The sequence below is a fragment of the Bombus pyrosoma genome, linkage group LG13 (assembly GCF_014825855.1).
Source record: "Bombus pyrosoma isolate SC7728 linkage group LG13, ASM1482585v1, whole genome shotgun sequence".
Classification (NCBI taxonomy): Eukaryota; Metazoa; Arthropoda; class Insecta; order Hymenoptera; family Apidae; genus Bombus; species Bombus pyrosoma.
In genome coordinates this window covers 276,749-303,419 of record NC_057782.1, presented here as the reverse complement: position 1 = coordinate 303,419, position 26,671 = coordinate 276,749, and the positions used below count along the sequence as shown (strand labels likewise).

Sequence of the window (26,671 nt, the reverse complement as noted above, 5' to 3'; positions counted from 1 at the left end):
AGGCCATAAACAGTCGAAAGGCGACGTTGGCTTCAGGGTTTTTCAGTTATAGAGTAACACTGCTAGCGTGCGGATCTGGACCAGCTCATATTATTATTTCAACTTTTGTATCTTTTTCACTTACGTATTTCAAATATATTTTCTACCTTATAATTTATCCACGCGTCTCTCTTATTATACATCTAATAACCTCAACAAAAACAAATTAAAATAAATGAACAAATTAAAGAAAGTATAGAAAAGATATATGAAAGGACAAGTTGCACAGTAAAAGTAAATGAAAAGGAAGGAAAATTTATAAAAATTTGAAACAAGTAACAGGGCAAGATTGTCCACTCCGTTCAACCTTCCTTAACGTGGCATTCGCAAATATAGAAGAATTTATGAGTAAAAAACAGGAAGGAGGTTTAATGATAAAGAAAATATGAACGTTTTATATGTTAATATGCAGGATGATATGCAGAATGAAAGGTATGCTGGAAAGATCTAGAAAATATCTTTCAAGCACTTGTTATTTTAGACACTGAATCAATATAATTACCGTTATTATTTCAATTGCATCATTGATATTTCTCTACTTAAATAAATGTATGTTTAAAAATTTTAATCTGTAAATTTCTATTCTTAATCGCGTGCCACACAAAGGTTATCTCCACTCGCTCATATGAGATGCCATTGGTGGAAATAGCGCTTCTACCATAACAGGCGCAGTAACGTCTAAGGACGTTACAAATGTTTATAACTGAATATGTATTGCTCATCGGTTACTTTGCACATGATATTTCACTTCTACGTTATGTTTATAATTACATATTTCACTGGAAATTCTGTGAGTGTAATAATCAGTCATTCGATGACGTATTCGAATTCATGCTTTCCAAAGTTTATTTTTAGGTCCTGAGAGAGAGGAATATCGCGGAAGTACAAAGCAGTAAACAAGGAGAAGCTCTTTTTTTGTGTTTTTTTTTTTCGTTCAGCAAGAACTACCGACAAGCGGCGTAATTTTAAGCGTTTAATTCAACAGTTTATAACGACAAAACATTTTCTTCGCTTAACATTGCTAATCTCTTTCATATTTCCAAACGCCGTGTCGAAACATTCGCAAATGTTCACTCAACTCCTTCCTTGAGCGCTAAAGTTGGTACATTCACGACAAGAAACATTGCAAATGTCGAATCGTAACGTATACAACTCTAACCAAAAAGTGCAGAAAACATAAATAAAAATCTACTCGTTTAATTTGTTCGAAATCTGATGATTTCCTCTATAACGACCACTTTCGGGTAACAGTTATACTAAGAAAAGCAAAAACTGCAAACTTGTCCGAAGAAAAAAAGAGAAACATTCGTTAAACCGTGATTAACCTCTGAACACAATGGATGGCATCAGCGGTCGGAATGCGCGACCTGAACAATTTCAAATCGGAGATTAGTCGCTGTCCGTGACAAAGTCGCAGCGATATTTACTATTTTCTACAACAACACAGCTCATATAAATAGAGATCTTACACCAGTCGTCTTAAATATTTTTTTTAATACGCTCGTTTTAAGTACCGAATGAAGTAGTATCATGGCAATTTGTGAGCATTTATTTGAAATGGCGCGTAGCACTTTACTTAATAAATGTGTGTTATTAAAAAAGGGAACACGTGATTACATGTATTCTCTAGTAAAAAAAATAAAAAGGGACTCACCTTTCGAACATAGAAGATTTATAATGATTTGCCTTATAGAGGATTAGACTTACTTGGACGTTGCGAAATCCATGCACAAGTTTCTGGATATCCAAAGACTGTGGGAACCCTAAGAGATTATAGCAAATTAAATAAATTACATGGAAATATCGAAATTGAACCATGATTATTTTGTAAGAATATAACAGTGAATTGTATATTTAATATGCGCAATTAAGTTAAACTGTTACAATATTGTGTCACTATTTGTTGAAATTTCATCAAATGCTTTTAAGAATTTAGAATTAAGAAATAATAAAAGAATTTCAATAAATAATAAAAATTTAAGAATTTGAGTAGAAACAAATAACTAACAGCACTACAACTAAAAGTTTTACTATCTTTATATTATATTTTATATATACATTATAAATGAATTTATAGTTATAATATTCAGGAATCCACAAAATATTCTCAGGAGATATCTTATTTTACTACTTTGTTAAAGTTTTTAAATGATTTTTTTCTAAGCTACATGATATTACCAGATTATTTTCAGTCATCGATCAATCAAATTGATCATATTCTTAAAATCTGAATAAAGTATTATGGTATAATTTTATAGTCAATATATAAAATATAATCAATATTCTATGACATATAAAAAGAAATCTTAAAGCAATCCAATTTATATAAAGGAACATTTTTCTAATTTAACATTGTAACGCTGTAATATTCTTACGTTTAAAAAGAACTGTTCAGAAATTTAAAGAAAATAATCCATCATTGTTTCAAATGTTTTGAAGGATTAAAATATAATTTCGCGTCATACAGTTGTTGGCAGTTCATAATTATTAAATTTAATCACTAAAATTGATGAAGAATGTACATTACTTTATAAATTATGACAGAAAGTAGAGGAGCCAACAAAAGTTCCACATTTTAGTACTTATTTATTATGTAGTAAGATTACTAACATATGATAGATGTTTCTTAACACATAAAAGCATTTTTTAATATGTAAAAGTGATTTTTAACATACATTTAGGGTTTGAGGAACTGTCTTCTTCAGATATAAGGAATTATGCACTGCAAAATCTATGTATAGATATTAGAGATTCCCTATTCTGTTTATTATTTCATGTCTATGATATACTCATATTTTAATTTATGAACTGTAACTATAGTACATGAATAATATGAATATTACCACCTGTTGCTAGAATGCATTTAAGAAAGTAAACAATCATGACAATTTAATTCTGATTCCATAATCATCTATACATGTGCGTTACCATTTACCTATTCTGTAAAATTTTAGAAGAATATATATTTTAGAAGAATATATATATGAGAAGAACACACTGATGTATACATCCATATATGCAAAAATATAAAATTTTCATATGCATTTGAGATCTAGCAGTACCAATTGGCTATGAACATTATTTGAATATATTTCATGTTAATATAATATTGATATTTAGATTTTAGCATGTTGCTAGTTGTACTGTCCTGTTTATCCTTTTATCATTAAGAAACATTCTTCTTGTTTTGTAGAATAATGAAGTGTGGTAAAAGGAATATGTAAGTTTTAATAAAAACAGAAGGAAAAAGAAAATATATCACATGTATTGCAAAATAAACTTTTGAAATCTACTGCTTTGTGTCACTAAAGATAGAAATTGATAGAAATTAACAAAATTTCTTATAACACATCACAAGCTGAACTATGAAAATTAAAAAGTTAACCAGAAGCCCATAAGAATAGTCACAAATATATTGATGCTTAGTTTTCATTGTAGGTATTTCTAGATAATGTGATAATATCACATATATAAAAAAGTACAGGTCTATGTACTTATACAGTTATTGAAAAATGTAATTAAATGTAATTAAATTATGTATTTCTAGATACATATTACATACACGTATATTTTTATTACACATTTAAAATCTATGGTCTCTACTATTTATATCTTTAATACGGCGTTTTAGTATAGATTAAATGACATGAAACATACTTTTTCCACATTAATATAACTCAAATACAAATAATCTATAATTGTATAAACATATATAAAATACTTGAATAAATCAATCGTCGATCAAATTTATATCTGTTTGTGTTTGTACATTTTCTTCTACCAAAATGTAACAAGGTAACTTTATAATTCATCTCTTAGCACTTACTGTTATTATCAACTTATTATTATCAACGGAAATACGTATCGTAGGCACAAAATTATACCTTCTATTGTACATAACCACACATCTTACCACGTGTGAATCCAAAGGACGATCGCGTGATACGGTTAGGTCATCAGTTATTAGTAGTTTATTGTTTGCCTACAATTTAGATGTACAACATGGAACCAGTGCGCGATTCTTGCGCGAATATATAATATATTTGAATTATAATAAATAAATATTTGAATAATATATATTTGAATTTTAAGGTTAATTAAATAAATATTTAAGGACGATAAGAACAAATCTAATAATTATCTTTACTATTCTACAGATGTTCATACGTATATATACATATAATACTTCAAACGTAATAATACGTAAAATATATATAATATTTAAGATACATGTACAATGAAAGATAAAAATATTTGTACAGTTGGAATGCAGAAATAAAAAGAGCAACATTTTCTACATGATTAAATATATCTAAATATAATAAGTAATTGTATTAGGCTATCCGAAAAGTTTCTTTCGTTTGATAAGGTGATAACAGATGAACAACGATTCCTGTTTTATATTATTTTATTGAATGATCCATTTCGTTATATTTCTATTATTATGTTCGTGCATAATTCAAAAACTAATATGAAACAAAAAATATTGTGCGTCTATTATTCCTTATAAAACGAAAGAAACATTTCGAACAACCTAATATATTCTAACAGATATTTATATAGATAATATAATGGTATAAAAAATGTACATATACATTAACATTATTGACAATATGTGAATATATTTAACAACATAGAAAATATTGATCTTTTTATTTTTATATTATATTATTTTTATATTTTTTATATATTCTGTACAAGTAATTTTGATTCTCGCTGCATGTAGAATATGAAAACATATGTATGTAAAATATCGTATAATATTTTACATTATGAAAAAAACTTAATTGCATACCATATTTTTCGTTTAAATTTAACTACTGATTGCCAAATTCAGTGTAAAAATCTCATTTAAGCTAGTATGCGAATACATGAAAGAAAAATCGGAAGTTTTATATATATTACAGAATGTGATAGTTTTTCGAAGAAAAATAATTCTTATGATGACACGTACAATCTGGTAATATAAGAAAAACTATTTACACGGTATTTAATAATTGATTTCCAAAGTGCTATTTTTAAATTAATCTATTATTATATTTAGATTTTACTATTATATTATGCTACTTTTAATCTATTATCTTATAATCTCCATTTTTCAATTTTTGAATTAAAGCATTTGTACAACCGATACTTGTAATACACTTTTTTTTCAAAGCATCAAAAGATAAGAGATACAGTTCACTAAAAATGCGTCTTTTTGTTTCTTAACTCAGGATCCACACTTGCGAGAATATTGAAAATGGCAACAGTTTAACAAATACTCTTACTTCTATAATTGTAATTAAAAAAGTTTTAAGGAGCATCTTAAGGAATAAAATGCGAGTTCAGTTTTGTACTCACGTGTTTCTCTTGCGTCCGCACTACTCGGGTTTCCTTCTGCAAATAATCGTTTTCTGGTTTCATACACGTACTACTTGAGAATAGAGGGGAAATGGGGATATTTACGTTTACGGACCTGGTTTCCCCGGGACTAGTGCTGCACCATGCGGTCAAGTGCTGAGTCCAATCAAAATTAGGATATACAAGAACCTATAAAATTAGAGATTTTCACGAGTAAGCAGGTTTAATGTTCAATGTATCATTTATTTTGTAAAACGTCGCGCGGGGTTGTTTACGTCTCTGAATACCATAGTCTTCTTCTCTACGACTTGTACGAGATACTCCTTTCGTTCGTGTAAGGAGGTTCGCTCGCGTGCAGGGATATTTCGGTTCAATTTTAATTGTCAATTACTAAAAAACAAAACCGTAAACGTAATTTTTTAATTCTTAGTGTTTATCTTTGTTAGAATTTAATACTAAAGTTAAGATAAATAATTTGTGGATGACACAATGTTTATCTTGAAATATATTAGGTGATATTTATTAAACAGAATTACAGAACCAAATGTATTTAAAATATAAGTCAGTGATATGGATTGTTGACACTTGGCCAGTTACTCTCAGACTGACTGTAGGTAGTGATCTATGGTCCCTTAACCCTTAGATTTTGAAACTCACTCTCTATACAGTAGTGAGCATGTCTGTGTAAGTGTCCTGTTCAAATGCCTGTGTAGGTGTCTATGTGTGTAATATCGTTCTATTTCAACAACCTTATTTTAGCTTCAAGAATTATCCCTTACATTTTTTTACATCTAACCGAACAACCTGTATATATGCAAGAGACAATGGGAAGACAAAAAGAGAAAAAGGGAAATATATGGAGAGGACCGGAAGAAGAAATTCAGAATGTAGAAGGCGAGTAGTGTTACGAATTATCAACTAGAGAGCGACCGGTCAGGTCCAACCGATCGGTCGATATCGCGAACCTTGAACGGATTAACGCCCAAGGTGGAGGAGGTTTAATATATCGAGTGTTAGTGTAATTTGGCACTTTATTTGTACTTGTTGTATACAAGCAAAGTTTGATGTTCTGAACATGACAGTTGTAAGATCTTGTAAAGACTCAAATTATTGATACTCTCTGTCAGCCGTTGAGTCTCGTCCGTCCATCGTGCCTTTCCGGCCCTGGGTTTTCCATGGTTTACCTGTACTCTCGGTTCATATGCTCTGGTATTGCCTGGATTTTCCATAACCTCTGCGTCATCAAATTTACCGCTCGGGAAGGCAGGCAATTCGGAATTTCCCAAAAAAGGGAAAGGTACTGTCCGAGCCATAAACGAATGGCTAGTCAAAATCCCGAACAAGTAGTGCCTTTTGAGAATAATTGAGGATAGACGACGACGTATGGCAAATGGCAACCTGGGGATGAGACAGAACAATTCAGCTACATAAAAAATCATCTTACGATTATGTAATTTTAAATATAGAGAGTTTAGAGGCAGTGAAGAGATTTGAGGTTGGCGATAGAGTTGAATCAGATCATCAAACGTATGTCTTTATCTGTAAAAGAACCCAACAAAGAAGAGGAACAGAGAAGAAAATAAGAAGAAAGTGGTGATTGCATTTGTTTATCTGGCAGTAAGATATTCGAGAGATACTAGAGGGGTTAGGAAATGCATAAGAGAAGGAGATGGTGATGCGTCAGCCCCAGGAGATAGGCCTCTAATGATTTTAAGAGAAGATTGTTCATGTTCGGCAGGATAATAGTGTGGACAGTACTGTATGATTCAGAAGTTTTCAATTGGATAGAGTGTCAAGAAATGCAAACCGTGCGTATGAAATATATAAAATGGTGTCTAGACTAAAGACGATGTACACCAAACTATTGTATATTGTTATATATTGTATCAGTGGAAACAAGAAGAGATAGAATAAGGATTGTGACCGGCATTAAAGCGATGGTATATGGAAGCAATATAAGACAAAGCGACGGAAGCTGGAAAGATAGGGGTTAGCGGGGGAGACCGCGGGAGGTTCACGGGCAGAAACAATTTAGCAAAATACAAAAAATCTACATATAATGAAAGGTATAGATACATTATAACGATTAATGGGCCAGAATATTTATGTAAAGTAGATTCTACTGGTAATTAGAAGCTTATAGCTACAGTTAGGTGTGTTAATATAGAAGAATGGAATAATATTGGTTGGTTGAGGAAAGAAGGGTGTGTACGAGGGTTGGGGCACGTTGAAACATTTGTTAAAAGAGCGTAGGCAGGCAGGAAAATGTGATTGCTAAATAAAGTATGTAGTAGCTGGAACAGTCAATGGGGGAGGGGGATAGTAATAAGATGGTTGGCGAATATGGCGTAGGAGACACAAGGAATCACGAAAATGACAGATCACCGGTGATCTCCTCGCGTCGTACTTCGAACGTTTCGCAAGTAAGGTAAAAAATTCGGACTTTAGATATGGTAATAAAATTTATTGTACGAATCCAATAGAGTGACGGTTCAGTGTGTTATAACAAAAAGGTGTTGAGTGCTGATTTGGGAAGGTTCTTATACTAAGGTTTGGTCTCTCGGGAGGGGTTATCGTCGGGTGTATATCAGAGGCGGTTATTCCATTACTATCTGGTTATTGTTTCGATAGCTGTGGTATGCAGGATGTTTCGTCTACCCTATTATTGTTTCTGAACCTGTCACAGGGACAAAGGTCAAAGTGAAACCACGCGTGTTTATATTTCCGAGTATACAAAACAGACTGTAAACGCGACTGCTTTGAATTCGTTCGATTAATACCTTACATACGTAATAGCATGAGAAAAAGAAAGAAAAGGAGAAAGAACAATGTTCTAGTGTGCTATGATGCTATGGCTACATTTGTGACTTGTGGCTGTGTCACAAATACATAAATATAGGCCTGATTCAATGAGCTAGCAGAGAGAAAATTTCCTCTCTGGAGCTAATAACATTTTTTTGTGAATATCTCGAAAACTAAGACGAAGGGGCGGATACATGTATAGAACAAATGTGCTACAGAATTATGGCCCCGACAGCATATTAAAAAATCATCAAAATCGGTGATAAGGCCACATCTAAATTATCACCATACATTTTACTTAATAATGACAGTGAGATGAATAAAAACCGTGAATTCATAAATATTAGTTATAAACTGTTTCGTCGAACTGTACAATGAAATAGGCTTTTGTAGAGTAAGGTCACAGTGAATATACCTCGTTTGTGGTGTAACTAAATAAGTTTTTGTATATGCTAGTATGACACACTTTGCAGTATTTGGCTAGTAGCGGCGGCACTTACTAGTGATGGTAATACTAGTCCTGGAAGAACTCGAGCCATAAGTATGGGGACTTTCATTTTCTCTTTGGTATAAATTACGAAAACTCCCGTCGTGGGGGAAACGTGCTACCAATGTTAGCTATTTAGTAATAAGTCAGATGTGACTCACGCCGCAAAATCCTTTTTTTGGATTCACACGTGGTAAGAAGGGATCATTTCTGTTCCTGCAATGATTTATATGCGAAAATTTTCAAAGATAATTTCTTAAATTTTGATAGAAGTGAATGTATGAGTACAAAATGGTGTAACATTTGATCAACCATTGATTTAATCAAGGTAAATATTTTGCGACTATTGTTGTGGGCCTATATGACTATTCGTAACGATTAACTTTTCAATTTTTATAGTTCAGTTTGTTATGTGATATATGAAATTCTTTTTATTGACACAAAAAATTATTTTTATAATAAATCTGTTTAAATTAAAAATTAAAATTAGTAAAAGGTTGCAAAAGTTTATTTTGGAATATATGTAAAATGGAATCTGAGAGTTAAACTGCCATAGTTATTTATTTTTTAAAATATATTTTAGCAATAGTTGATGATGTTCATATTGTTTATATATCGCTATTACAGTTCATAGATTAAAATATGGGTATAGACATGAAAGTATATTAGATATGAATTAATAGATAGGAAACCTCTAATATCCGTATGTAGATTTTGAGATGTATATGTTAAAAATGCAGTTTACCAATTAAAAATCACCTTTACATGATAAAAAAGTATTGCTTATAAAATTATACCATAATACTTTATTCAGATTTTAAGAATCTGATTAATTTAATTGACCGATGATTGAAAACGATCTGCTAATGTCATACATCTTAAAAAAATCCATTTGAAAGCTTTAACAAGCAAGGCAAAATAGATCTTGAGAATATTTTGTGGAATCCTAAATATTATAGCTATAAATTCATTTGTAACTTCTAAGTAAAATATACTACAAAGGTAGTAACATCTTTAATTTTACTGCTGTAAGTTATTTGGTTTTATTAAAATCTGTTTATCTAACAACATGTGATGAAATTTGAAAAAATAATAACATAGTACTGCAAGATTTGGAAAATATATCGTAACTTTTTAACTTAATCGCACATATTCAATATAATACTCTTACAAAATAACCATGCTACAATTTTGATATTTTCATGCAATATTTGCACATTTCATGTAATAATATTCAATTTCTTTAATTTACTCTAATTTTTTAGATCTTCTAAATTCTTTGGCTCTCTAGAATCTGGAGAATGGAATTTGGAATGTTTAAGTAAATCTATTCCTCTTTGAGGTAAATCATTATAGATCTCCTTTTATACTTATATGGTGAGTCTCTTTTTTATTGTCTTTATTGTAGAATGCATGTAAACATGCGTTCTGTTTTTTAATAATAAAGTTGAAAGGATTGAAAGACTGTTGTCACTGCACAAAAGATTGTAAAAGATTTATTTTAGTCGGACAAGGATTGAACTACGATTTGCGTTCAGAGGTTGATCACGCCATTACGTTAAACCGTCCAAAGTTGTTTTCAGGAAAATAAACGTTGTCCTTATCATCGTCTTAATATCGTGCGTTTTATTTGTTAGCTTGGTAGGTTTCTTTGACCGCGAAAACGTAAGCCTGTTATGGTTGATATTTTAGACTTCTTAGACTTGATGATGAACAAATACGTTCATACGTTAATAAGGGGGAGCAGGGACATCAAACGAATGTTTTTCTTTTTTTCTCCGCTTAACTAGGTAACTGTTACCTAGTTTTTGTTTTCCTTTATATAATCCGAACGCAACCGCTACAAAGGAAATAGTATTTGGTAAAGTAAATAATAAGAAAGTCAATACTATTGTGCCTTTGAATATGGACTTTGTTTTGGATCTAGAGGTTACTACGTCTGCTGTTGGTAGTACAGTGGTTTGCGCCAATGCCATCTCGTAAGAATGGATGTGGATAAAGTCCAAATGGCATGCAGTTAAGAGTAGAAAACAACAGTTTAAAATCTTTCGACAGATAATGTTAACACTCTGGAGACTGGAGACGCGAATTCGCGTCTTTCATACTTCATTTAGTATCCTATAAAAATTGTAACTACTGTCAAATAAAACAGTAAAAAAAAACAATGGATGCTATAAACGAAATGTTATGAAAGTATTTTTACATTACATGCTTGAATAATACGAAATCATTATCAATATACTGATGTAATATTGGCTGCTTGGAAGACTCGTTCCGATTTAAGAATTTGGTCGACATTAAAAGTAATATTGAAAAGTGGTAGATGCGTGTTCGATCAAGGTTCTCGGATAAGTGCCCTGCCGTCTCTCATGGTCCACTTACGGGAAGATACGGCATCTTTCCTACTTTATGTAAGAAATACTAAAAGCGAATTAACCTTTTGGGCTTGACGACTTTTTCGATGATCGACTGAACTGCATAGTGTCTTACAGGTAGCATAAAATGATTTTATACACAAATTAGCTTACAAAAACATTATATTCTAATAATTTATCCATATTTACATTTTTGAAAACATGATTTTGTAATATTAATGTAGTATCGGGCTTTGGCCACGAGCGATCGCGGAATGCGTGTGTGGTGGGTCTACGGGAAGACAAAAGACATGCGAGAGCAGTCAATTTTGAGTTGTGAGTTGAGAAGTCGAGGAGAATCAATCGAGAAGTCAGAGAGTGCGAGTTGCGTTGTCGATATAGTGCTGCTAGCGTTGTCGAGAGAGTGTGGTGTGCGTGGCAGAGAACGTTGGATCCGTTGTGTCGAGAGTTGTCTAGATTGTAGCGTGTTATTGCGATTAGTTCATATTAAACTACTATCGTTTTTCTGTCTATATTTGTACAATCCATTCATTGTAAATAAATTATAAATATTAGGATATAATAACAGTATATTCCATTGACGACACTACATTAATTTCTGCACTTTTTTTTTGCATGATAATTTATAATGTATTCACCAGGATGCATCCTTAGTTTGGCCAAAATTCTTTCTTAGTGACATTATGCCATGTTTGTCACATTAAATGTGCAATGTCACATTAAAATGATGACAATGTCCTCCTCCCTATTTTTTTTACAGCATAATTGTTTCTTTCAGCTATTATTTGATGTATTAGTTTGTTGACAAAAAATATCTATAAAGAAATCCACCGGTTGTTCAACATTTGAGGATATCTGCGGCCCTGCAGGTTTTTGGCTGCCCATGAATTTTATTCTTGGTGGTATTTCGCTAGATTCTTCACAAATTGTCCATTTTAAATTATTAGAATCCTATGAGACATCACTGTCAGTTTCGGAATCACCATCTATTATTATAACTTTTCGATTTCTTACATCTAATACTGTGTCACTATATTCATTATTGCTTTCATTTTCTCTATCATTATCTCTATATTCTTTCACGAATACAATCGATCTCATTCCTCAACAGTTCAAAATCATCGGGTAACTAAACTGAATTGAATTTTTATCGCTGCTTCGGCTCTATTTATACTTAGTAATTGTGCTCACATGGTCCCACCGTGCGTGCACAATTGTATTGTTAATTTCCCGTAAAAATAAATAAAAAATGGACTTATGTTTAAAATTATAATGATTTCAATCTGCACTCAAAGACAATTACGTAACTACAAAATATTACCTTTTTTTGATAAATAGAAATAAAAAGAACAAAATATTTAGGAGTAAAAGAGCTGTAATTCGTCGGATTTCAAACAATTTCATGAGTAGATTTTTATTACTATCTCTTGTACATTTCACTTAGAGTTACACATTATGGCCTATTCTTTACAATGTCTCTTATCTCGGATATATGTATTAACGTGCTTCTTATATTTTCCGCGTTGAAAGGAACTTATATAAAGTTTTGCGAATATCTTGACATTGCATAGTAGATTAATAATGTTAAATAAAGAACATGTTTTGTTGTTATAAACAAATGGTATTATTTTTTCGATACATGAAATTATTCAAACCACGATTATATCATGGAGCCATGATTACTAAAATCACAGAATGCTAAGTGGATTGTAATTACGAACATAATATAAAAGCGGAATATCATGTCCAAATTGACTGATAAGCAATATTCAGTTATAAACATTGAAAAACCCAAGAGCATGGCAGTTATTCTAATGGGGTTAGAGTTTTAGGTAGTTTAGGTATAGTTTTCTTGCCTCTTGATGGGATTTCGTGTATGTCGTATTGTGCTATTTTGTTTATTAGTGGATTGTTGTGATTTTTGTTTACTGTCCTACGTGTTAGTTGCGTAGTTTTCTTGTGCTGTAGTCTGTAAGTGAGTTCAAGATTTTTGTTAGGAATCTGTTTTGGACTTTTTGTGTGTTTTGAATGTGAAATTTGGGATCTATACTCTGGGCTTGTGCACCTTAGGTTACGACCGATCTAGCGTTTTTGATTATTGAGTATAGCTAATATAGAGCTAATCTTCATATGAGTTTGTGGTTTAGTATAGTGATTAAGTATCTAATGTGTGTTTTCCTTTTGATTTGTTGATCTTGAACAATGAGGAAAGATAGTATTTGGGTGTTTTTAGTGGTGAATATTATTGCCTCTGCTTTATGGATATTTGTGTATAATTTCCTGCTCGTTAGGAAGTTGATGACTTGTGTTAGGTGCTTTTCGAGTTTTTTGATATTTTGTTTTGGTTGCCACAAGGATGTGTAGAGTTTTGATTGTACAGTGTAGATTGCATTGTATACTTTTCTGTCCAAGGGAATGTCGTTGATGTATATCTTAAAGAGAGTTGGACCAAGGATAGATCTTTGTGAGACCCCAGATAGGATCTTAACCCGTCGTCTATTAGTCGAGTTGTAACCACGAAGTGCGAATCGTCAATTGCAATCGCGAGCTCTACGTAAGGTGTCCATAGCGAGAATGGTTAATAAATTACTGTTTAAATATATCCGAGTGTTTCTTGAGCACCTATCATGTTCTATATACCTCAGCGTGATATGCCATAGAATGCAAGCCAGAACCCCTCAATATCCAATAGGTCAATTTCCAGCGAATAAAGTCAAATTCTCGAGGCTATTTTTAGTAATAGGCATCGACTATTGTGGGCCCTTTTATATTAAAGAGAAAAAACACCGCAACACGAAGCGATTGAAGATCTATATAGCACTATTTGTGTCTTTTAGCAGAAAAGCCGTACACGTAGAATTAGTCAGTGACCTCATCTCTGAAGCATTTATTGCAGGTCTAAAAAGGTTCTTCGCTAGACGCGGAAAATGCACTGACAATTTATAGTGACAACGCTGCCATTTATCGGGGCAAACCGTAAACTACACAAAGCCATTACAGAAATAACGTAAGGTGTCATTTCAATCCACCTTGCACACCACACTTTGGAGGATTATGGGAAGCGGCAGTAAAGGCGCTGAAACATTACTTGATTCGCATCATGAAAGACACACTCTTCACATATGAAGAACTAACGACATGCAGATAGAAATTGAAGGTATCCTCAACTCGAGGTCATTAACACCATTATCATCTGATCCCAATGACCTCAGTACGTTGACACCCAGTCACTTCCTGATAAGTGATTCAATAAGCGGCACTCCCGAGTACTATGTTACTATTCTAAAACCTGGTCGAATGTCTTCATGGTAACGGATATAACAACTGAGTCAGCATCTGTAGAACAAATAGTATAAGGAATACTTAAATCATCTGATGGACAAAAAAAATTGACATAAACCGGAAACCAAAAACTCAAGAAAGACATGCTAATCATATTAAAGGAAGACAACACTCATCCACTCCATGGTCGGATAGTAAATCTGAACCCAAGAACTGATAGGATCACCCGAGTAGTTACCGCAAGAACAATTAACGGCTCCATTATCTATCGACAACAATGAACAGGAACATAATAAATATACATCTTTTCCGAATGTACGTAATTACACACTTCATTACTACAGGCAACTTTTGAACGGGACCGTTCAAGGGGGGGTGGTAAGTTCCGGATTTTGACTGGCCATCCTTCTATGGCTCGGACTGCACCTCTCTCTTTTTGGGGGAAATTCCGCATTGCCTACTTTCCCGAGCGATAAATCTGATGACGCAGGGGTTATGGAGAACCCAGGCAATACCAGGGCATTCCCCCGTGGGAGTTTCGGGCGTTGATGCTGAAGAGAATATACGCCTACGGGCAGGGACACGACGCAGCACACGCTGGAGTTTATCCGGCGTGGGAGCTGTCCCGCTACACCCTGCGGCAGGTCATAGGCGAGAGACTGACCCCCCCGGCGATGCTGAGCGGACCACAGGAATATGACGCCTCTTCTGCGAGCGAGTTATACTCGCAAAGGAGCGAGCAGAAAGGGAGAGAAAGAGAAATTCCCACCCTTTTAGGATAACGCGATGGAGGAGGATGGCAGTCAGGCGGCCTAGAGCCGCTTCATCGCCGCCACAATGGACCGCGACTAGGAGGCACGGCGCCAGGGGCAATGGCCCCCCTAGCGCCAAATTCAACAGTCAGGGAATCTACAGGATTGGCTCGAACGAAAGGACGTGGGAGGGGGTGCAAAAGAAAGTAATTCACCGAGGTTCCTGGAGCACCTCTGTCATACGCGTAGGATGGCCAACGTGGTAGGAGTCCGATACTACTCTGCTGCTACCGTTGTTAGCGGCAGCGGAGTGTCTATGAGGATTTCTCCACGTGCAAAAAGAAGCTCAAGATATGTCGTGAAGCTGCCTTTCTGTAACGATGACGCTGCGGAGAAAAACTATGATGGGTGCGTCTAAGGGTACGAGATCATCGGATTCGTTAAGGAAAATTTTCGTTACGAAAGTGAGGGAAATGGACGTCGCTATTAATTGGTTAATTTACTAGGTTGGTGGTTAAGGAAGAATACTAACCGCCCTCGAGAAAAAGTTGCTAGGGGTAAGCATCATACGTAAGAAAAACCAGATTTCCCGTATTTTTCCGTAGTAGGTAATAAATTAAAGAATGCTAGTTGAATGTATGCGACGAAGATGTTTAGACATTTGGCAATCATCTTGTCCGAAGGATAGCGTCTTTGTATAGCAAGCCACGGGACAGAAACCGTTGAAAGGTTTGTTGTTGAATGCCGCTACAACGCCTTCTCGAATTACTGCTTTTACCGCTATTCTTCCGGTTGTCTCACGTTTAGTGTGCTTTGCACGCCGCTGTAACCTGTAATGTATGCTTCGCGAATAGTCAGATTTGTGACATGATAATGTTGAGTCATAACGGCCAGATGCTTCTGTTCGTATTGCAGCTATGACTGTGCTAGTCTGCCTCTGACTCTTATTATCCCTTCTTCATGAATGGGTTTAAGGAGGTTAATTGATTTGTCTTGCTTGGTGTTCTCTTAATGATTAAGTCTTGTATTTCGTTCGGAAATGCCAGTTTTTGGAGCATGATTATGATTCGATTGTTAGCCTGCAGTAGTTCTTTTATCGTTAGGTCTCCTCTGTGTTTTTATTGTTGTCTAGTATTGTTATAAAATCTTATACAATAGACAATGACCCGTTTGAGTAATGGGAGCGATGATAGTCTTTCATGTATTTGACCTTCGGTTGATATAATAGTTTGTAGTGTTATTAAGTTTCATTTCTCAGGTATTTCTATCGGCTGTAGTTCATCATATGACCATGTGGTTTCGACTTGATTTAATCAATGTGGTCTGTGATACCAAGTCTTATGGTGTATGAGGTCTTCCAAGTCTAATCCTCGAGATAGGATATCTGTAGTATTGTCTTTTGACGGTACATGTCGCCACTGCTTTACGTGACTAACTTGAAAAATTTACGTTACTCTATTTGCAACAAAAGGTTTAAGGATATGCAGTGGGGTGTTCATCCAATATAATACTATTGTCGAATCCGGCCAAAAGGTGGTTGTTTCAACTGCAAGGTTTCAGGCCTTAGTAACGCTGCTGAATAATTTGATTAATAATACTGCAGCGCATAACTCTGATCCGGGTAGAGATTGCGTTTTCAGTGGTGCTATTCTAGATTTTGAACTCAGTAAATCGCTCCTGTGTCTGTACTGCGGAGGTAGATACAAGCTCCATATACTCGCTCACTAGCATCAACAAATCCGTGTAACTGTAACGTGACGCTGTCTATAGTAACCCGCATAGGAATGATAACCCAGTGAATTTTTTGTAATTGAGATTGGAGTTTTAACCATGCTACACGAATATTACTTGGTACTTGGCATCGTCTCATTCTACGTGACATTTTCAGAGTTCTTATAATTTTAAGTTTGCCTGGACTTGTACCGATCCTAATACAACGAATAGTTGAGCTACTCTAGAGAGTATTGCCCTTTTTGTTACCATGTGAATTCTTGCATTTTGTTTTAACCCTTAGAGTGCTATGGACGCATATATGCGTCTGGCGAAAGCTATCGGTGTGGACTAAGGACGCATATATGCGTTTGTCAATTTTTCCGACCACCTACGCAGAAGTAATACTATTACGTTTGTGTGAGATAAATATAAATGCATTTCAATGCTAATGCCGCGTTCGAAGAAGCTGTCTTTGAGAGAATATTGGTCTACGGACGAACTGTTGGAAAACAATATTTTCCGCAAAATAATGGCACGAGATCGATACATGGTACTATTACAAATGTTGCACTTTAACGACAATAATACAGCAAGTGAAGATCCGTTAGCAAAAATACTACCAGTAATCGATAAATTAAAGATTTCCTTTTCGCAGTCGTTTGCACCTTACGAAAATATATGCGTCGACGAAAGTCTTTTGCTGTACAAGGGCAGATGTTATTTTAAACAGCTTATACCATCCAAGAGAAGTAGGTTCGGCATTAGATTATTTCTCCTTAGTGACTGTAAAACTAATTATGTATTGGACTTCATAATTTATACTGGACAAAAAACAAACATTGGTAGAAGTAACACAGCCATTGGAATCCCTGGAGATGTTGTGATGACGCTGCTTCAGACATATCTTGGAAAGGGCCATACAATAATTACGGATAATTGGTACACGAGTCCACGTTTATATACTTTATTACACGTTTGGAACCGTTCGTAAAAATAGGAGAGATATGCCCCACATGGAAGAAAAGTTAAAGAGAGGAGAAATGTGCTACCGATCGACTGGCATTTTATTGGCAATGAAATAGCATGATAAAAAGGAGGTTTGGATGTCGTCTTCTGCACATGCAGTTGCATCGATTGAATCTGAGAAAAGGGATTATCGTACAGGATTATGTAAGAACAAACCATCATGTATTCCCGACTATAATTCCAACGTATGGGTGCTGTAGATAGAGTTGATATGATTTTGAGTACACTTAATTCCCTAAGGAAAACTATAAAGAGGTACAAAAAATTATTTTCCACTTGTTAGATTTAGCTATATATAATGCATATATTTTGTATTAAAAATCTAGTGTTTCGAAATAAAAATTTAGTGAATTTCATTTAGCGTTGATAAGAGACATTTTACGAAAATATTCCCAACGCAGAAGCATGGCAGGAGGAGGAAAGAGAAAGTCTGAGGATTTACCGTTTCGTTTAATTGATAGGCATTTTCCATCAAAATGCTCTAATCGTGTCGGCACAACACAATTATCAAAAAGAAAATGTGTTGTTTGTGTGAAAAATAAGAGAAGGAGCGACACGCTATGTATCGGTAATTGTTTTGAAATTTTTCACACACAACTGAATTATTAACTTGTATTATATTTACTAAATTTAGTTTTCTAGTTGATTGCCCAAATTCTAGTTTATTGTAAATTTCAATGTTTATAATAAATAATTAATACTAAAAAATAACGCTCTTGAATCATTTTATCTCGTGCAAAAGAATTACTATAACTTATTACGATTTGCGCTTTGAATAGTCAATCAACAGAATTCAGTATAGCGAAATAGTATTCCGTTCACAGCAATCGTCAGCGCTAACCGCGCGCCGCCCGTATGGACCGTATAGGCCGCAAGTATTCAGCACTCTTAGGGTTAATGTGTAGTCCGGAGTATCTTTCCCCAATTAACCTAACCGCAGTGTAGCTTTCCAATGTAGTCCCAATATCTTCTTGGTATCCTTATCGTCTAACGAGAGGTGGTTGGACTGATCTGATTTCACGCGTAGTGACTCTATCAATTTGGGTTCGTTTGAGACTCACTGTCTGAGCTCGAATCCCCCTTTCGTGGTTATGTCAATGAGTTCATCCCGTAGCGACCTTGCTTTCTTGAGAGTGCTCTATATTGTTAGCAAATCTTCGACATAAAAATCACGTTTCAATGTCCGTGCCCTTGTTGGATATCTATGTTCTTCGTCCTGCGCTAATTGGTGTAGAGTACGTATAGCAACGTATGGTACGAAGTCTGTCCCGTATGTTACGGTATTTAATTGACAAGTTTTATTGTGCCGTTTATGTTTTCTTTCCAAAGAACTTTATGACACTGCCGATCCTCCGGATGAATGGTTATTTGCCGGTACATCTTAGCAATATCGTCTGCGATTACGTATTTGTGTGTCCTGTATCTTAGAAGCAAGGTGAATAAATCGTTCTGGATGGCGAGGCCTATCATTAGAAGATCATTTAATGACTTCCTAGATGATGATCGGGCAGAAGCATCAAAGACGACGAGTTCCTTGGTCATGACACTGTCTGCCTTGATGACTGGGTGATGAGGTAGGTAACAGCCATCACTTGGATCATTTGGGATCTCGGACATGTGACAATTACACATATTCGCACAAAAATTCTTGATATTGTGCTTTGTATGTAGGTTTTTGGTGAAGGGGGCGTTTTAACGAAAGGAATGTCCTTAGAGCCAACCTGTATGTGTCGCCTAATTGGGAACAATTGTGCTTAAATGGTAAGCGGATATTGTATCGTCCGGTCGAATCTCGAGTGGTGTGATCCACATGATGCGATTCGAAGGCTTGGTCCTCCGGAGATAAAATTTTAGTTGAAGAGCCTTCCTCCAGGTTCCAAAATTTGTTCAGTTCCTCATGAAGAGCTTTCAGTGTTACATTACAAGTTGCTTTGGATGGTTGCTTCCTTGTGCCCGTAATTGCCCGTGACGATCCAACCTAATTCGTTATTTCGTAACTGCATATGTTTATCTGCTAAGTTGACACTTCCAAAACAGCTGAGGTCCAATGAGGCCGTCGACGTCAGCTGATCGATGGAATTCTGGGTCAGCTAATGGAATATTTCCTGATAAATCTAACTTGCCTTGATAAATATCTTCTTGTAGAACTGATTGCGAGACCTTGTCGACCACCAAAAATGTTAACTCTGCCGTATACTCACTGATTCGTGAGTGATACTTTGCTCGAGTTATTTGATTAATGTGTCAGGTCATTTGGTAAGTGTCACATAGAGGTATGTCGATACTTTGTGTGGTTAACCCTAGATGCTTACATGTGTCGTTAGTCAAGAAATATGCCTGTGAGCAGGAGTCTAACCGGACTCTGCATCGTTATATTTTCCAGCTTTGATCACCGAGATTTGTGACGGCTGTAGATAAAATAACATTTGGAAACATCTTCGGTGATCGACATGCTAAATTAGTTTGATTTGGCTGCCTTGATTTATCTATATTAGCATGTCGGATAGTGTGGTCTTAATACAATCTGTCTATCTGTCTTAATACATTGCAGCGACCGTGCAAAAGGTAGAATAGTTCTCCGACGCTTGGAAAGCGTTTGTGGTCTATTCTTTCCTTCCGTCGTAACTGTGTGTTGTGATCTAGCTTGGATGTAAACAAATACAGTAGCACGGTATCCGCTGTTAGCTGGTCGAGTGCTCGTAATGCTTTGTAATGCGTTTGCAATTCGTTTACATAGGCTTTTAGGACTTCGTGCGATGGCCGCTGTAAAGGAGATACATCGAACAATACTTTCAAATCGTTGGCTTCGATTTTTTCCGATTGGTTGTATCGCATTTCCAAAATTTCCCATGCGACAGGATAATTGAGACCCGTATTTACTAACGATGCTATTGCATTAACCGCTTCCTGCGTTAGGTAAGAGCAGAGATACTTCAATTTCTTACAGTCGTCAATCCGTGAATTCTTATAAACTGTGTAGCGAAATTGATCCGCAAACCCTGGCCAATCTTCGTAGGTTCCGGAAAAAGAAGGTAATTGAACTTTCCGTAGCGCAACTTCATTTGCGACTAGATCTGAATATGATGTGCCCGGTGCGTTTAGTATATTCCTATCAGTTGGCTTCCTGGACTGCCTTTTAGCGCTCTCAATTATATCCGTAGCGCGTGCTTTACTATCCAAGAATTTATATCTTATATCCCGTGCCTGATCCTCGTCTATCTCGTCCAATTCGCTCTGATTTCCGCTATGCGTAGCATATTCTGCCTCTAAATCGTTTAAAAGGTATTCAATGACGGTTACTGACCCGCCTTCGTCATAGTTATCAAGTAATTATTGAAAATTTACTAATTCTTTTGCGAACCTTTCCTGTTTCTTCTTTACTTGTCTTATGCGTTCTTCTTGATTAGATGGCATGGTATATGCGCGTGAATTTCAATACGATAATTTTACGCTGTGTATAGGGGGAGAAGCGAATCAACAAGTGTATGACTTACGTCTCGATGTTATCGTTTCGTTCGAATTGATATTTCGTCTGCTGTTCTTCGTTATGCAGCGAGATGTTGGCGGTGCACTTCGCGATGAAGGTGTTTCCTTTCCGAAGGTGGCACGCGCTTAGAGTTGTCCCTGCTGTCTGTTGACGTAGGTCGCTATGCTGCGAAAGGTTGCGTGCGGTGTACTTTGTGATGCAGGTGGTTCCTGTCCGCTATTTCATCCGATATTTTTTAGGCAATTTGTCCACGATACTACAGTAGTATCGTCGAATCTGACCAGAATGTAATTATTTGGAATGTAAGATTTAATGTTTCAATAACATTGTTAAATAATTTGTTTAGTAACACTGCTGCACATAATTCTAATCTTGGTAACGTTTGAGTTTTCAATGGAGCTATCCGCGATTTGGAGCCTAGTAAATATATCTTATGATTCTGGTGTGTTGGTTGGATCTGTGCTATGGATGTACATAGGTGCTCCGTACACTCGCTTACTTGCATCAGAGAAGCTGTGCAACTGCAGTTTGATGTAGTTGTCTACAATAACAAACCTAGGAATCATAACTCGGTGAATTTTTTTCCATTCTGATTTTACTTGGCATTTCCATAATCCCCGCAATATAAGTTTCGCGAGAACTATTACAGGCACCAATAGATCGGGCGGATCGAATAACTGTACTAGTGTAAAGAGTATTCCTTTTTGTAATTTTGTGTGTTATTATAGTTTGTTTTAACGAATAACCTAACATATCTTGCGTAGCTGTCTAATGTAGTCGTTAAGTCTTTTTTGTATCTATATCATCTGAAACAATACAATCAGGATTGTCTGTTTTTGTTCGTGCTGCTAACGACTATGTGGGTTCGTTCCATACCCACTTTCTGAGTTTGAATCTTCCCTTCGCAGTCAGGTCAATGATTTTGTCGCGTACCGTAATTGCCGCTTCAATAGACTTCTCCCCAGCTAATAAATCGTCAACATAAAAATCTTTTTTCAATTTTTATGTCCCTACTATATAGTACTGTCCTTTGCTCTGAGTTCATTGGTATAACATACGACAGGCGGATGCCGTCCCGTACGTCACTGTGTTTTATTGATACGTTTTTCTCGGATCATTTACGTTCTTCCGCCAAAGAATTTTGATGATCATTTAATGAAACTCCTGATGACGATCGAGCAGAAGAAACAAATACAACCCGTACTTTTGAAGTGACTCTGCTTGTCTTTATTACTGGATGGTGTGGGAGGTAACAAACACTACTTCCGAAATGTGATCTATTCTCTTGTATTCGCAAAGAAATTCTTGATACTGCGTATTATAGGCAGGGTTTTTGTAAAGAGAGCGTTCTAAGGAAAGAAACTTTTTTACAGCCATACCGTACGTGCCCTCTAACTTGAGGCACTTGTCTTTGACCCTTTTAGCGTCGAACAACAATATATCGTCGTTAGCAACACTTGAGGAAAGCAATACCAACGACGATATATCGTTGCGTATGTGATGACACTTTACTATTCGCATCGCGAGAGAATTATATCTCAAAATAAATCTATAATGATGACGATGTGATATGATGATGAGACTACGTAATGTTCCACAAATTGAGAAAATTGTTTATGGGTTTAAGATTTTGTTATATTCCGCGACGTTGATACCGATACTATATATACGCTAGTGTCATAAGATAAAAATTCGATACGGAAGATTTGTTTCAGACCGTAATCACAGGTTTTAGGTAATACTGTTTATAACAAAATATCTCCTTATGTTTCACGAAAAAATCTTGCATAGACATGGCGAAAGTAAGATTTTTTGTGGACCTGTACGAAGATCACGCACAATTTGTAATCTGTCCAATAAAGGATTACACCATATATACATTAGAAACCATTAATGCTAAGTAAATGATTTATATCAGTAATAATAAGCAAATATTACACATTTCAATAGCCGAATAACTATAAATTATTATACTATTATTGAAATGTTATTACAAGGATGTTATATTAGCTCACGTGTTTTGGAATAAGTAATCCTCTTTGCTCTTACTACACATAGTGTGATTATACATGGGATTATCATTTAATTTTGTGTTTTGATATTAGAAGTTTTGTTATAAATAATTGATAATGCAGTCACCATCGAGGCTCCGACGCCACAAGCGGTAACTGTCCTCTGTGCGAGTTCAGTCGCGCTCGTGGCGGTAGATCTCGCAGCCTCTCTAAGTAATTTAACATAATTATCATTAAGGTGACTAGATGTCTCCGCCATCTTGGAGACTTCCGCAGTTCGCCATATCAGCTCCGCTCCGATGTCCGCAACAGAGGTCGTTCTCGTCTCCTGTACGAGTTCTTCCAGAACCTCAACCCGACAACCCTCCTCTTCTTCCAACGGTTGCTTTGGACGAGAGGGGGATTCCTCTTCCTCCGACGTCTCCCCGCTCCGCGGATTCCCTACCGTTGTCCTTATTGGAGAGCGGAAGAGCCCATCCTTGGGCTGATGGTTTTAATGTTGCAGATGTCTGTTGACTTGAAGAAACAGCACGAATACTACGATTCCTTTTTGTACTTGGTACCATGATGGGAGCGTGTTTTGTCGATAAAATTTTCATATCCCGTGTATCTCTCCATTTGAGTACGACAATCCCATTATCATATTCTTTGGATACCATCTCCCCTTTATTTAGTTTGCAACGAAGAATATCTTTTGGAAGGAATTTTTTGTTATTCCTAAGTGTTCCCACTACATGGGTCTTGTGGTTTAGACATGATATCGCTAATTCATAACTCGTGTAAAAATGATCAATGTATAATGTTCGTCCTTAGTAGAAAAGTTTCTCTGCAAGCTGTGGACATACATTGTGTGCCAATCCTGTTTCTCTAACACTGTCAGTCGATCTACCAGAGTAAATTTTCATTGCCCATGTATATCCCGTGCTTGAGCATAATTTGAATAATTTGACCCCGTATTTGTGTGCTTTATTTGGTATATATTGTTTGAAGATGAGTCTTCCGCGCCATAGAATCAACGTTTTATCAATGTGTTCTCCAGGCGTGAATATTTTTTGATACTACCTTTCCAGTTTGTCGAAAAGTGGACGTATTTTTCCAAGTCGAACATTACGGGCAATCGACGTATTATGGGCAAAATGAAAGTTACTCAATAGTAATTCGAATCTGTTTCATGACATAATAGTACGCGGTAATTGAAAATTATGCAATGGGTCTTTCGATCAATAATTAGCTATGAGGTTTACTTTTACAATTCCCATATATAAGATCAATCCTAAGAATTTTTTTATTTCTTCAGGATTGGTATCCACTTATGCATCCGTGAACATGGTGTTAGCTCAGATTTATTTAACTTTGTTCCGCATATCTATTTGTTTCTGATACAAGTAAGTTTATTATTTCATCATCAACGAAAAACTCAAACACATCATATGGATTGACATCTCCAGGTAATTGCCTAATGAGGCCACCTGTCTCGGGAAAAGAAAATTCTTCTTCTTCTGACGACTTCTGCCGACCACTAAATTCACTCCATTCACTAAATTGTATTGTACTTTCCTCGGTATTATCAGTTCTTCCTTCTTCCTCAATGACCTATTCTTGTAAAATGTGGTTAATAGTATCTTCATTACATTCAGTACCACTACGATTGCACTTATCCATATCCGAGTCAGAATCAGACGTTATAATTCTATTCATATTTCCATTTCTAGGAAATCTGATTTCTTCCTCATCGCTACTATCCGAATTTGTGTAAGCCTCGTATAAGCTTTCCTTTTCACTGCTATCTGACTCACTAAGAAATAAGTTTTCAATTTTTCTTTTCGACATTGTAACGAATTAGGGCAGAGATTTTAAGTTATACCGTTCGTTGCTCAGCCAAGATTCAAACTGATTTTGTAGAAAGTGGAGAAATGAGAAACAAATGCGAAGGAATGGAAACAAAAGAAACGAGAGGTAAGACCACCAGTTAAGCAACCCGCATTACGAAAATATCGATGGGAGCACCGAGCAGAGAACGCTTGGTACTGCTGCACGCGTGGCCTGACAAAGATTTTTGTGAAAACAGACGTGGCAATCAACGTGTTAAGAAAGACCAGATGAACTACAGTACAGATAGAAAGTGGAAGTGGTCATGTGGCGCACGGATATTGTTAAAGCAATAATATATAATATTTTATTAAATATAAAATTTATATGTAACTGAATAACTTGAAGTATTAACGTACACCGCTCTATTCTCTTATACACTTCAAACAGGAATTAATTTGTTTTATTGCAGATTCAATCATTCAACACACACTCGATGCGCTCTTCTCATGGCGTTTTCCTTTTGGCTTTCTCTCTTTCATTCCTCGCTCGTGCAATACAGATGTATACGCATCTCTTTTCTAACAGTTCGCAGTTCTTCAGAAAAGTAGTTACTTGGAAAAGGTATACGTGACCATCTCTGGTCATGGATGGCTGCGGAACAGGTGCGTGTGGTAGGAATACGAAAACTGTGACAAAAGCATGTTTTAGTGGATAAAGTCAGTTGCGACTTAGTTGTAGTTAGTCACAGGCGAGCACGAGGAGGGTATGGGTTCTCAGGGCATAGGACCACACCCTGGGAAACCTCGGGGGATCTGATATTCTCCTATGGCTGGGTGGCGGCTGGTCAGTACCTTTCGCCCTCGTCAGCTTGCCAATCCGGTGCGGAGAATCTCGGAGAAGTTGGTGGGCCCATACCTGCCAAGACCACTCACCTCATCTTCTAGTGGGGCTCCTCGTCACCCTGCACCGGTATTGACGGGGGAGGGTGCGAAAGAGTGAGTGGCACTTGGACGGAAATCACTGGTAACGACTTTGGCGATCAATTGATCTATATATTATGATGGACAAAAAGAAAGGTGATAAAGTTTACAGTACAGGGAGGGGAGGCCCTAGTACCGGCGCAGTTGTGGGTAGTCAAATGGATCCCGCTGTATCGTCATCTTACGACCACGGCCATTCGGAGGTGGACCGTCAGGCTCCCGGATCGGTTTCTGCGCTTGGCGAGGCGAGGAGGTTATCGAGATCGGCGGACGGGCCAGAGGGTATATTTTTGGCTCCCTCCATGGTCTCGGACGCCAGGCCATCTTCCTGAGAAGGATACTGGAGGGCCCGCATGAGGTCCGATGATGAGGAATCGTTAGCCTCGTTGAAGTCGAATCTGTCTGTAGCATCTGGGCGGTCCAGGGGCAAAAACCGGAAGGTGACTTGCACTACTCCGGACATACTCGAGGATCTCGTGCGTGAGCTAAGGATTGCTACGGCTGTTGATACCGGTGCTGAGATGATCAGGAGGGTTGAGGAGATAATTAGGGCGGCGACTA

General features: G+C 36.2%; 2 protein-coding genes across 2 annotated transcripts in view; both read right to left on the bottom strand.

Moving 5' to 3' along the window:
• Positions 1 to 6,611, bottom strand: part of LOC122574353 — a 19,623-nt gene extending 13,012 nt beyond the window's left edge. The window contains exons 1-3 of the mRNA XM_043741866.1: positions 6,567 to 6,611; positions 5,498 to 5,571; positions 1,747 to 1,802 (exon numbers count right to left, since the gene is read on the bottom strand). Coding sequence (XP_043597801.1) covers positions 1,747 to 1,802; positions 5,498 to 5,571; positions 6,567 to 6,611 — 175 coding nt within the window. The remainder of the gene's footprint in view (positions 1 to 1,746; positions 1,803 to 5,497; positions 5,572 to 6,566) is intronic.
• An 18,054-nt stretch (positions 6,612 to 24,665) lies between these two features.
• LOC122574352 (piggyBac transposable element-derived protein 1-like) lies at positions 24,666 to 25,148 on the bottom strand. Its single transcript, XM_043741865.1, is given in 1 exon segment — positions 24,666 to 25,148. A coding segment is annotated over 1 exon segment (483 nt).
• Between the last annotated feature and the right edge of the window lie 1,523 nt (positions 25,149 to 26,671).